The 14,221-nt window shown below is 36.5% G+C and overlaps 1 protein-coding gene across 1 annotated transcript; it reads right to left on the reverse strand.

Annotated features, from left to right (window-relative positions):
• Window positions 1-10,426: 10,426 nt before the first annotated feature.
• LOC149405324 (transcription repressor OFP2-like) lies at window positions 10,427-11,854 on the reverse strand. The gene has a single exon (XM_089601268.1). It carries the CDS (start codon window positions 11,693-11,695, stop codon window positions 10,616-10,618), a length of 1,080 nt encoding a protein of 359 aa, XP_089457394.1. The 5' UTR covers window positions 11,696-11,854; the 3' UTR covers window positions 10,427-10,615.
• Window positions 11,855-14,221: the final 2,367 nt, after the last annotated feature.

The following is a 14,221-nucleotide window of genomic DNA, read 5'->3' on the forward strand; positions in this document are numbered from 1 at the left end:
AAAAATTTTATAAAAATTGGGCCAAAAGTATAAATTTTCAAGTAATTTTTTTAAAAAATGGGCAAAAAATGCAAAAAAAAAAATTTGAGGGGGGGCTCCGTCACTGTATATATATATATATATATATATATATATATATATATATATATAACTGCACCACGTAATTGAGATGTAAACCGGAAATTAAAATTGTGTCACTCAAATTACATTTATCCTGAACTTGTTTAGAACGTATTTACAATTATGCTACGTAGACAAGATGTCCCTACAGTCCTTTCTTATTGGGCCATACATATGAGATTTACATGAAATTGTTTTTGTTACACTTACAACGATATGTCAATCAAATGAGATATCGTAAATTGATAAAAAAAAAAAAAAAAAAAAAAAAAAAAAAAAAAAAAAAAAAAAAAAAACTGTGACACTCAAATGAGATACTGCTGAAGTCTTCTTTGTTGTTTTTAGTGTTTACAACGTCGATTTGTTTAACTACTTTATTTTTGGGCATGAACTCGAACAATAACATTCCCCTTTAATCTTCATTTTATGTTCTAAATTCGACTTATAAGTATACAAATCTTGTTAAAACATATTTTCAATCCCTGCAAATAATTTCATGATTCTCAACTTTTACGTAGGAGTACATGTCAACGAATGTAGCTATCCTAGTACGCATATGAAATTCAAACAATTTGGAAGAAAAAAATGTTGTACGTGCTATTGTTTCGCGTATATGAATCTATCTTCAGCATTTCAAATTGCATGGCATGCCTTTCACACATACGGTCTAGAAAAAATGGGAGCCGATACTATCAACCCAAACTTCAGATACCCACATTATTTGTGATATCGAACGCACATGGACATTGACTAGAAATATCAACTAATAGACCAAGAAATAAGGCTAAGAGTTTATCGAGAGCAAACAACTACTGGAACTATGTGGTAGCTAGCTTGGTCTAGCGGTAATCCCACACTCACCTCGACGGAGAGGTCATGGGTTCAAGCCCCCATAGGATGCAAAAATGCATGTCCCATAGGATTTATTCTAATAAATATGTAATCTTGGTCAATAGTGTCACCTACTATGTAATCTTGGCCGATAGTGCCACATGCGCTTTGCACTGCTAATATATTATGTAATCTTGGTCAATAGTGCACCTATTCAAAAAAAAAAAAAAAAAAAAATTACTGGAACTATGATGTATTTATTTATTGTATTTAAATAATAGATCATAGTGGTGGAACAGTAATGTCATAAATTAACAGTGTAACATTAAAACATTCGTTTATATATATATATATATATATATATATATATATATATATATATTTATCAGTTTTGCTTTCAGCAAAGTCTGCCATATATATATATATATATATATATATATATATATATATATATATATATATATATCACTTTTGCTTGCATCAAAGTCTGCCATAATTATTAGTTTGAAATTGAATGCATATAATCCGCACAACCATATAATTTTACTATATTCATATCTACCTAACTAAATAGAATAGAATATGTGGGGTCATTTTTCTGTCGCCGGAGTGATATGAAATATAAAGTCAAGCGTGCATGTATGCACTTACTAAAATATTTATCCCATTGTATCTTTCTTCATTATTATTTATCTTTTGTACTATCTCTGCAAGCATTACAAACAGTTGATGCATAAAGTGGTTGCATGTTTTTCCAGTCATTCTATATTAATATTTATAGAGTACTCACTCCGAAAATTCAAGGTGAAAGAATAAGACATGTATGGTACGTGTGCATAGTAAGTAAAATAAATAAATAAATCGTGTTTGTCGTTGTTTTATTGGCTACTTGTGTGGTCCAAATAGAATATGTTTTATTAGGTGGTTAGAATTTAAGTAGCCAAAAAAATCGGTCTAACCCAATAATAGGGGTTCCCTATATATATATATTGTATTTGTATGCACGTTCATCTCAAGGTACGTTCTTGTTCAATTATTGGATTATCATATCCGAGTGATTTTGTTGACCCACAATACGAAGACTGACATCAGTCCGGTAAATATGCATCCAATATGGTCCATTGAATGAATTTTTTTTTTTAGGAAACGTGGTCGGTGCCACGAAATATCATAAAACCTCTCACGTATGGCGGAGGAAAACCGTGGTTACAAAGATAAGAGTGAAACAGAACCAACGGAAAAAGACATAAATAAACTCAAACAAACAAGGCCCTAGGAGGCCGCGCGGGACCTCAACTCGCGATCATCGGCTCTAATGACCTCTTCCGAACAAGGCGGGACTAAACCCAGCCAGGTCGAAGACGAGTGATGGTTAACCGCATAGCGTGCTAGATTATGCGCAGCAACATTACAAAGACGAGAAATATGCATAATGCGAAAAACCTCAAGCTCCCTCACCTCTCTGAAGATGCGGTGCAGGATCGTCCCAAGCTCTGTCGCCGGCGTCACGCCCTCGTCGATCAATCTCACCACCCCCAAGCAGTCAGACTGGATCTCCGCTCTCCTGCCACCGACGCTGCGAACTAGCTCTATGCCCTGGAGGACAGCATACGCTTCCGCAAGCTGGGGGGAGAACCCCCTAGCCAGGAAAAGCGTATGCGAGGCGATCACCTCTCCGGTGTGGTTTCGGACAATACAACCGACACCGAAGCCTCCACGGTCGCGAGCGAGTGCCGCGTCGACATTAATCGAGAGGGTCCCGTCACTAGGAGGGGTCCATCTGGGGGTCGTAGTCACCCTCGTACTCGTCGGAGTCTCCACAACCGTAGCCGCTCTGTACTCTTCGAGGAAGCTCACCGTCCACTGGACTAGCTGTGGCTGGCTCCAAGCTGATCTCCCGGCCAAGACATTGTTCCTGTGGTTCCAAAGTTCCCAAATAATGGTAATGAAAAGCTCATGAAAACGAACCTCAAGGGTCTCCGTCGCTCTGTGGATAGCGTCGAAAGCATCGCCGTCCCTGAAAGGCGGAAGAATGTGGCTGAAGCCCACCTCTTTCCAGACTCTCCTACTCCACCTGCAACCCCAAAACGCGTGGAAAATAGTCTCTCTCGCCTCCTGACAGACAGGACAGCTGTCGTCAGAGGTGATCCTCTTCTTGGCTAAGACTGCTCTGGCCGGGATCTGGCCTAAACAGACTCGCCAGCAGAAGAGTTTCACCTTATGAGGGACTCTCAGCTGCCAGAACTTCGTCCACCACTTCTCCATTGCCGTCGGATCTGAAGAGCTGGCGACCGGAGTACTGGCCATCCCCATCGCGACGCGGTAGCCGCTCTTGACGGAGTACTCTCCGTTCTCCGTGAAATGCCAGCGACGCACATCAGGAGTACCCTCACCACCACACGGAATGCTCAGGATCGCCGCAACGTCCTCCTCCCCGAACATCGCTGAAATAAGATCGACGTCCCAGCTACCGTCGACACGCATAAGCTCAGCTACACGCATATCGGGGGGGATCCAAGGGGGATCAATCCAGGTGGCCGGTCTGTCCCTCGAAACCCAACTGTCGCCTATGACCAACACAGACTCCCCGTCCCCGATCCGCCATCTCGAACCAGACTGAATGATCTCACGACCCCAAAGAATACTGCGCCAAATAGAAGAGCTACACGAGCCAGGGAGGGCCGTCATAATATCACCGTCTGAGAAGTAGCTCTGTCTATAGACTCGTCCTACCAGACTATCCGGTAGGACGAGTCTATAATATCACCGTCTGAGAAGTAGCTCTGTCTATAATATCACCGTCATAATATCACCGTCTGAGAAGTAGCTCTGTCTATAATATCACCGTCATAATATCACCGTCTGAGAAGTAGCTCTAATTGAATGAATTAGAGGTGAAAAAATAGTTGTCTTCATATAATTAAATGGACAACGTGAGTATTCGTGTATTAAAAATGTAGAAAGAAACTCAATTTTTAGTTGGATTCTCTATGTTTCTTACTTAGTGTCATAGAACTAAAGATATACGTTAAATATAATAAGATTAAGTTAGGTAATTAATTTTGTACGAAATCAGCTCCAACTCGCAAGCTCAGCTAATAACAACTCATCAGTGAACCTCACAACAATTATCAGCTCGTCTTTGTGCTACTCAGGTCGTAATAATCTAAAAAGAGTCTCAATTTCGATATATCAAAATTCATACGTAAAGGAGCAAAATTTTCTCATCTGGAAACGTGGTTTAGCGATTTGCACGATGAAATGAAACTATAAACTATCTACTATGATGGTCTCTTTGAAGCATAAAAGAATATGATGGAAAAAAAAATGAGAATTGCTTCTATTTTCTTTTTGTTATCTTGATTTAATTTTTTTTTAGTGAAATGAAATATAGGAGAATATATACAATTAAAAATGGAGCCGCAGATTCGATGATCCATCCAAACTTTTACACATTGTGAAATCTCACTCTCTTGTTTCTTTTATGTCAAAAAATATTTATTGACTTTCAAACACAATATATAATTTTGATTTTTTGTAACATTTTTTGTTATTAAGATTGGATTTCCAAACCAATACCGGTAATAGGGTTATTAAAAAAAACATAGAGACCCATAACTAATAGCGGCGCTAGGGTAATATATTCTGACAACCAAAGCCAGTTATGTCAATTGGGATTTAAAGAATTTATAAATTACGTACATGGGTATAAGTATAACTAATATAGTTTAATACGTACGTACTAATTTATATACTATTAAAGTGCGTTGTGAGAGAGAGTGTGACTAATTAAGTGGACCGCAGCCAGCTAGATATATATGTGTATATACCTCTATCCACAACAATTAATTTTTTTTTTTTTTTTTTTTCTAAAATTAGTGGCTGTCCTTGGATTTTTTGTGTACAAAGTCAACAAACTTCATAAATTACTCGTTACGTAAAGTTGGTATCAAATCTAGTGTCTCCAATCCCATATCTTTATTGTTGGAGGTTTATAATCTTTAAAGCTCATACATGTTTGACAATTACTATCGACCGAAATTGATCTCCATAGCAAAACTACTTCAGTTTGCCAATTGAAGATGTGACCAACCAACAAGACTATATATACACGTTTTTTTTTTGCTGTATTATCCCAACTCCAAAGCTACAATTAGTCTTTTTTTTACTTAATTAATTGGTTGTGGCGTAGGGAATAGAGAGAGAGAAAGAGAGAGAGAGAGAGAGAGAGAGAGATGTGAATTACCTAAGTGATGTATTATTTGGGGATGCCAGGTGGCACTTAGTAAAGATCAGACATAAAGACACGGGGAGAAAAAAGAAATTAAAAAAAAAATGGTATAAAATAATCATTTGAAACTTATTGATTAACAAAATAGCTAAAGTTTTAATTTTTCAGCAAAATAGCCAAATTTACGTTTTCAAAATTTTTTTGACAGCCAAGATTAAATTTTTTGACGATTATTATAAACAATTGATCACTTTAAAAAAAATTAATCTCTGAGTAAAAAAATTTTTTAAACTATATTACTGTACATTTTGGCTATTTCAATAAATTAATAAAACCTTGGGTATTTTGCAAATTCATAACTTTAAATTGGCTATTTAGCTACATCACCCATAAAAAAAATGGAAATTCGAAGAAAAAAAAATACTAAAGGCCACGTGTCAATTAGAAAAATTGATGAAATTCACTAGAACAAATAAAGGCTTCCGGTGCGACGATTGTCGCACCAAATACTCCAAAAGTCGCACCTAATAGTTTATTAGGTGCGACTTTTAGTGCGACTAATAGTCCGCCGCTAAAGGTATTAGGTGCGACATGTCGCACCTAAACGTATCCATATTAAGTGCGACACTTTCAGGTGCGACATGTCGCACCTAATGCCCAATTTGTTTTGCTGCAAAAAATCTTGAAATTGGTGGGTGATTTTCAACAAATTGCAATCAAATTAAACAAAACAGGTTACAATTACATTAAAAAAAAACATGTTACAATTACATTAAATTACTCTAAACATGTTACTAATTAATTTAATATGTTACTTTTAACTTAATTAATCTAATCTAACATGTTACATATTATTAAATTTTTTGACAATTACTATATGTTACTATTTTCATCAAAGTTATATTTTCATCTAATCTAATATTTTATTATTTTCATATATATTACTAATTAATCTAACTAAATATGTTACTAATTAATTAATTACCTAAACATGTTAACATCTAATCAAAGTTATATTTTCATATATATTACTAATTAATATATATGAAATAATATAAAAATATTAAACAATCTAAACATATTACTAATTAAAAATAACAACTAACTTTTCCGAGGCGACGATGAGGCAGCGAGCTACGACGCGGCGAGGTCGAGGACGGCGCTGAGAGTGATCGGGCTGCGGAAAGGGTGAGACAAAGAGTGAGAGAGTGAGAAAGAGAGTGAGAGAGAGTAAGACTTACAATGGGCTGCGGCGAGGTCGGGGACGGGGTGCGGCAAGTTGGGGACGGGCTGGGACGTCCGTCGGGCAGAGGGGAGGGGCCGGGGGCTGGGACGTCCGTCGGGCAAAGGGAGGGGGTCGAGAGCGGAGCGGGTCGACGTCCGTCCGTTGGGCGGCAACGGGCCGGAGCTGGGCTGAGGGCGGGTTGGGCGGTAGCGGACCGGGGCTGGGCCGAATGAGGGCCGAGGGTGGGTTGGGCGGCAGCGGGCCGGGGCTGGGCGGAAGGGCCGAGGGCGGTTTGACGTGGCGGGTCGGAGCTGGGACGAGGGAGGCCGAGGTGATGGCACGACCGGCTGAAGAGCGCGGTGGTGTCAGAGCTGGGTACTCGAGGTCGCCGGAGACGGGTCGAGGGGAGGGCTCGGCGGCAGGTCGGAGAGAGAGAGTGAGATTGAGAGAAAGAGTGATACATAGAGAGAGAGGCGTACCGGTCGTGGTTCACGGCGGAGGACGGCCGAAGACAATTGCAGACGAAGAGCGCCGAGTTGCAGAGAGAGAGGATGGCCGGAGATAGTTGCAGAAGAAGAATGGATGAATCGGACGAGGAAGAAGAAGGCTCGGGTATTTATAATAGCCTAAAACTATTTGGTGCGACACATCGCAACCAATGTCGCACCGGATATGAAATCACACAGACAAATATTTTCGGGGTGATTTGCCTGACAGTTTTGAATTTTGAAACCATTAGGTGCGACACTTGTCGCACCTAAAAGTATTGGGTGCAACAGTTGCGGCACCGAAAAAGTGCGACGTTTTCATATCCGGTGCGACATACCACTAAACATTAACGAAATTTTTAGTTATCCGGAGGAGTATTTGGTGCGTCATGTCGCACTTAATATGTGCTTAGGTGTGACATATCGCACCTAATACCCTTCCGCACTAGAAATGTGATTTTGTAATAGTGATTATGTATGCATGTACCACCACTCTTTTAGCGCAAGTAATATATATATATATATATATATATATATGTATATATATATGTATGTATATATATATATATGTATGTATATATATATATGTATGTCAGATATTGGCTTAATAGTTTGGTGTAACTAATTTATAGAATTAGTGAATTATAAGCATATGTATATATATGCATATATGCATAGATTTGTTTCAATCATTTGTTTCAATCTTTAGGGTTCAAGGCTCAGCAAATATCATTTGTTTCAATCTTCTATTTTCAATAATAAAAAAAAAATATATTTTACATTGAAAATTTAAAAACTAGCCCAGAAAACAAAAGTCGTCTAAGCTCCTAACACTTGTTTAGCTCCATCATCGTATATAGTTTATATATGGGTGTGTGGACTCATATATATGGAATACGTCTTGCATGGGATGGGCGTAAATGAAAAACTTGAATAACATAATTAAGTTATATTTGTAGTCCATGAATTCATGGAAACAAACCTAGCTAAGGACTATAAGCAATTTGTTGTGTTGTCTAACGGGCCTAAACTTAAAAGTCAAACTTGAGAACGATAGTGTCCGGTATTTGAAAATTAACAACAGCAGATATCAATAGTAAATATCAACGATTACTTTTGGCAATAGAATACATGAACTTTATTTATAGTAAACTTGACTCGTCTAGTTTTTTAATTTAAAAAAAAAAATATTAAAGGGCCCGCATTTTAGAACCTTTACGCCCTAGACCCTAATGCTTCATTAACGGGCCAAATATCACACTCAAACATCCCCAACTTCACAAAAAATAAATAAATAAATAAATCCAGAAAGTCCCCGTTCCTCAAAAAAAAAAAAAAAAAATCCAGAAAGTCCCCAAATGTCATACTTTTGAGTTTTGACGTTCATATATATATATATATATATATATATATATATATATATATCTGTGCCGTAAAAAAATGTGTATACATTTATCTAACACGAGCTCACGCCATGTATAACATAGTTTTTTCTAATAAAAATCAAACGGTGGATGTAATAATTAGTATATAATTATGCCCCAATAATGGACGGTAGATAATTAAACCAATTTAATCGCCTCTCATTTCGCACAATTGTATCTAGATAATTAAACCAATTTAATTGCCTCTCATTTCGCACAATTATATCTTCAGGTCAATGGAGAGAAGAGAATAAGATAACCTAGAATATTAACCAAATTAAATCCGCAAATTTAGGAATCTAAAGCAGAACAAATTTTGATGTATAACATTTAATTATATTATGTTACTTCTCTTAAAAAAAAAGTAATAATCTTATATATCAAGCTTATCCACACTCTTCTCTTTTGTCCCAGAAAGAGACAACAAGCAATGTTTATATATGCATTTATAATGTAACTTTCATGATGTGGATTTTACTGTTGCATAATTTTTTAGTAATTATTTTAGCCATTATAGAAAAGCTTTCAATCAGATGAAATTACCATATTTATTTCAATAACCAGTACCTTTATATATAACGAGTTCAAGTAAAATTACAGAGACCCTTTTTGAATTTTGATTTTTTTTTTTACACTTACTTAAAATTCATAGTTTTTACTAAATCGAATCCTGGAAGAAGATCCCATACCAGTATTTTCCTGTTTAACTAAATAGAAAAACTAAAGGTAAAAAAAAAGGGGGGTTCATCGTACATGCTTTTGAATTACTCGAAGTAACTTTAACTTTTGAACAACTTTAGACAAAAAGCAGCAGCAATATTTGAAAGTGTATTTTTTTCAGTAGTTTATATTTAGGGTTTACCAAAGCTTTTTAATTTTGTTTGCCATGCTGTACGTACATTGGAAAATTTGAAATTCCATTCACTCCCACAATGGAATTATGTAAGAATGTTCTTTAATTCAAATATTAGCCCTTTTGTTATAAACAAAAAAAATAGCAAGTATAATTTTTAGCAAACGTGCATATGTTTACGCAAGGGAAAATCAAACCATTTATGGCATTTTCTATGCATGAAATTATTTTTTCCTTTTCTTATTTATATATTTATTTGTAAAATCACTTTGCTTCAAAGGCTGCTTAATATTGGAGATTAGGTAGTCCAAGCACTGAATACAGTGCCCAGAGAGTGATACTTTAAATTTCTGAAGAAAAAAAAAACATAAAAACTTGATAATGTCCTGAAAGTTTATCTTCTTTTAGGCTTTTAGGGAGCAAAAACTGAGGTTTTGATGTTGAAGCGTTCCCAAAAGAATTGTTACAAAATTCTCCATAATGAATATAAAGTCTATTTTATTATTTATTTATTTGTAGGGTTTACATGTAATACGAATTGGTATGTGGGGTCCACATAAAGTACAAAAAATCACATATGGAATTTTTTTGTCCTTTCCAAGTCTTGTTTTTGGAAGAAGACAGAGCCAAGGAAAAAAAAAAGCCACTCTAGAATCAGAGCATGGGTAAATACAAGCTTTCAATCACAGATTTTTAAAATAAAAGTAAAATAAATAAATAAATTCTTTTATAGGGTACGTGTCAAAAACCATGTCAAGCAATTGATGACATTTATCATGTATATATTTTTTTATTTATTGATAAAATTACATAAACTATAAAGAAGTAAAAAAAAAATATATCACATATGCTAATGTCAAAATTACTTGCACTAATTTACATTTCGGATAAAGGGTATTTATTATTTTTAAGAATAAATCTAAAATATTAGAGGTTGTGACTTGTGAACCCTTTTGTCCCATTTTGTAGACCCTTTTACCATATAATGTAAAATAATAATAGGAATTAATTAATAATTTTGGCGTCCATTTTAAAATGCAGGCAAGTTGAAACACCTTGCCTATTTTTTCCTGAATTATAACTCCACTTGGGAAAAAAAAAATATTACACACACACATACACATACACATACACATACACATACACAATTAATGCTCTGTATTATCAATATATCCTCCTCTTGTTTATTCAGTCTAATAAAAGCAAAGCTATATGAAACCAAAATTAGAGGAAATTAAAATAAGGAATGATCGGACAAAAGTTTATTTTTATTATTATCTATACCCTCATTACATGATTCAATACAGAAACTTTCCAAATGTACCTACTTTTGACATTTACCTAACAGGACATAGATTTTAACAACGACGAGAAATGAAAAAAAAATAGCTTCCATATACAAAACTTCTTTGTTTTGCTTTAGTCTTTTAATTGATTAACTAATTAATTAGAAATATTAGTGATATCAAACCAGATTTGCTTGAAGACCTTGATGATCAAGCCATGATACTCATCGGAGTTGAGAGAGAGATAACAAGCCAGAAGATCTTCCAACTCCTTCGACGACCTTATGTTATTCTCGACGATCATCTCAACCATCGACTCTCTGAAGTCTCTCTGCGGATCGAACGACGATTTCACCACCGCGAAGCTCTCCGACAAGCTCGTCTTCTTCTTGCTCTTCTTCTCCGACGTCGAAGATGAGACGCTTTTCCTCAGTCCAGAGACCCTCCGATCGGCGATCCTCGGCGAGTTGTTGATCCTCAGCCTGATTCCCGGAGATCCTGTGTTAACATTGGTTATCGTGGAGTTTCCCGCACTGGATTTTCGCGCCATGTCATTTACTGTTATGCCCTTCCTCTCTTTCTTCTTGGCTTTCGTGGCGATCGGAGGGAGAGTCAGTCTCGAGAAAGAGTCCACGTCATCGTCATTCTCGACATTTTCTCTCTCCTCCTCGTCGGACAAACAGACACTGGGAATGTTCGTCTCCGTCGTCGCTGCGACAGCATTTCCGGCGAGGACTCCGTCGCTCCGGGAGGACGAGGGGGAATATTCCGGCGGAGATATCCAGACGGAGTCGTGGACGGTCTGCGCTTTCAGAGGCTGCTTGGAGACGGAGCGTCTCTTCTTCGCCGTGGATCGCCGCGGCGCGTCTGAGAAGTTCTTTCTCGGCGGAGAATTGGAGCTGAGCTCTCTGGTGAAGTAGTAGGATTTTCTAGGGCTTCGCTGGCAGGGAAACTGGTTGTTCGGCTTCGACGAGACTGTGGTCAATGTCGTCGTGGCGGTGGTGGACGGAGAGGAAGGAGAAGAGGAAGAGCAATTGTTCGGAACCGTGGTGTTCTTCTTGTTCTTATTCTTCGTCTTCGTCTTCGTCTTCTTCGCTGAGCTAATCTGAGGTGTTTGGACGATTTTGTGGTTGATTTTGGGTTTGGTGTTAGTGGTTCTTTTCTTGCTCATGTCTCTGAGCTTGTAAAACCACGCGTTTGGCATCATATCGGCTAGTCTAAACTTGTAATTTCCCATTACAAGAATGAAGAAATTGAACTCTCTGTTATCTCTATGTTTATTTTTTTGGGTGAGATAGAGAGAGAGAGAAGAAGAAGAAGAAAAAAAAAAGTGGAGTTTTTTTAGATGAGTTGTTTTTTCATTACCGACTCTGCTTTGTTTGAAGATAAATCGAGGGAAGCGAAGAGTAGAAGAAGAAAGTGTGAGTCTTTTTTTCTTTTTCTTTTTCTTTTTCTTTTTTTATTGGGGAAAACTTGGGGACAGGGGATTGTGGGACCCACAAAGAATGGAGGTGGGACCGACGCGGGTAATTTTCCAGCTTAATTAACCTAACTATAAAATTATATATATGATGATTAGTTCCTTCTTCTTTTTTTTTTTGAAAGAATGATTAGTTTCTTTTTTATATGCTAATTTAAGAGAACACTTTTGGTAGTGTTGTCTTGTTGAAAAGGGATATATGTTTCGGAGTGCCTGGCCCAGGGTATTGTGCTGTGCTTTTTTTCCCCCTTAAATTGTCATTACAACTTTTACATATTAATGAAAACAATAAAAATTTGATCAATCCAACACGTACAAAAAAAAAAAAAGGCAAAAAAATAAAGGAATTCGCTTAGTTGTAAACCACGTCTAAGTTTACCAAAATAATTTAGTGCCGTCACACTGCTAAGTTAAAAAGTTGTCAAAAATAAATAGAAGTGAAAATAGCTAGTTAATTAAGAGTAAAATCTAGGGATTAATAATATATGTTACGAGAAAAATATTGTCTTTATGTATCGAATTTATAGGTTATCAAAGATTATGTTCACGAGTGATTCTTGGTACGATGTAAACGAAAATTATGGAGACTCTTTTATAGGCGGAGAAACTAAACCTAAAAGATACCAATAGTAAACGCGTGTGTCGACATTATTCGATCCGAAAAAGTCTAAAACTCAATTGAAGTGTACTTGATTCGTATACTTATAACGGAATATATATATATATATATATATATATATATATATCTATCTGCATGCTACTCAACATATTTTTATTTTAATTAACCTAATGTTACAACTTCTTGTGAAGATAAATATTATTATTATTATTATTATTATTATTATTATTATTATTATTATTATTATTATTATTATTAATGTTTGCTTAACATCCATGATTTTAATTAACTTTCTAGAATAAAAACAATTGTCCGCACTAGTACATTTATACATTTATTATTAATGTTTGCTTAAAATCCGTGATTTTTAGTTTAACTTTTTAGAAGCCAAAACAGGATCCTAATGACGTGGATCTACTCTTCTCTCACCGAGATGGAGAAGTTGCAAATCGTCAAAACTCAAACTGCGTATGAGATCTTGACGGTGTTGGCACGGAGCTTCTCATCAATGTCCAAGGCGAAAGTTCTTCCATTTCGTCTACAACTTCAGATCACGAAGAAAGGAGGTAGTTCAATCGCTGAATACATATTGAAGATTAAATCGATTGATGATCATCTAATTGCGATTGGAGAGACGATTGAAACTGAAGATCAAGTCCGTATGTGCTCGGCGGATTAGGCGCTAATTACAACTTGTTTGTGACATCGATCTCAATGAGATCAGATTTACCTTAATTGATGAGTTGTCCAATCAATTGATGACATTTAAAAGTCGTATGGAGTAGCAAAGATCTGTAAATGACGCTGCAGTGATTAACGCAAACTTTGCAAATTCAAACAACAACAACAACACAAAACGCCAGAAGTCCAAGTTCAACAGCAATGACAACAACAACTACTACAACAACATGAAGTCGTCACAATCTCTGTATATTAATGGAGCTGGCAGAGGAATCCTATCTTTACCACCAAGCCGAAACTTCTCTAACAACAACAACTACAACAGAAGAGGTCGCAGCTACAACTCAAGCAACAACAAACCACAATGCCAAGTGTGTGGCAACATGGGTCACACAATAATCAAGTGCTATAATCGATTTGACCAAGTCACAACTATGTTCACCAATTCAACAACTCCAAGCAATGGCTCAGATGGAGGGTAGTACATGGACATAGGAGCAAATCAACATCTTACAAATAACGGAATAGCTCTGCAAGCTGCAACTTCCTCCACCGGAAATGACCAAGTCATGGTTGGTAATGGTATGAATCTATCAATCTCTCAAATAGGTTCAGTCAAACTAACCAGTGAAAACGAAAAATTGTTTCACCTAAGCAAAGTTCTACTAATACCAAACTTGTCTCAGAAACTCATTAGTGTGCACAAGTTTTGTGTTGACAAAAATGTCATTATAGAGTTTCATGATGACATTTTTGTTGTTAAGGACAAGCATACGAGACAGGTACTTCTTCAAGGGCAAACCAATGATGGATTGTACAAGTTTCCATCACAAAGCTCAAACCAGTCTCAAGCACACAAGACACAACTCAAGTGTGTCTCTTCTACAACCAAGTCAAATAAAGTTGATGTGTGGCGCTCAAGGTTGGGTCATCTTTCTACACAAATAGTCAATAAAGTATTATCAGCATGTAGTGTACAAGCT

The sequence above is a fragment of the Urtica dioica genome, chromosome 2 (assembly GCF_054948205.1).
Source record: "Urtica dioica subsp. dioica isolate 48M chromosome 2, U.dioica_male_clone48M_v1_H2, whole genome shotgun sequence".
NCBI classification, from domain to species: domain Eukaryota; kingdom Viridiplantae; phylum Streptophyta; class Magnoliopsida; order Rosales; family Urticaceae; genus Urtica; species Urtica dioica.

Coding starts and splice junctions, on each gene's coding strand:
- LOC149405324 (XM_089601268.1), bottom strand. CDS start 11,695: ATGGGAAATTACAAGTTTAGACTAGCCGATATGATGCCAAACGCGTGG.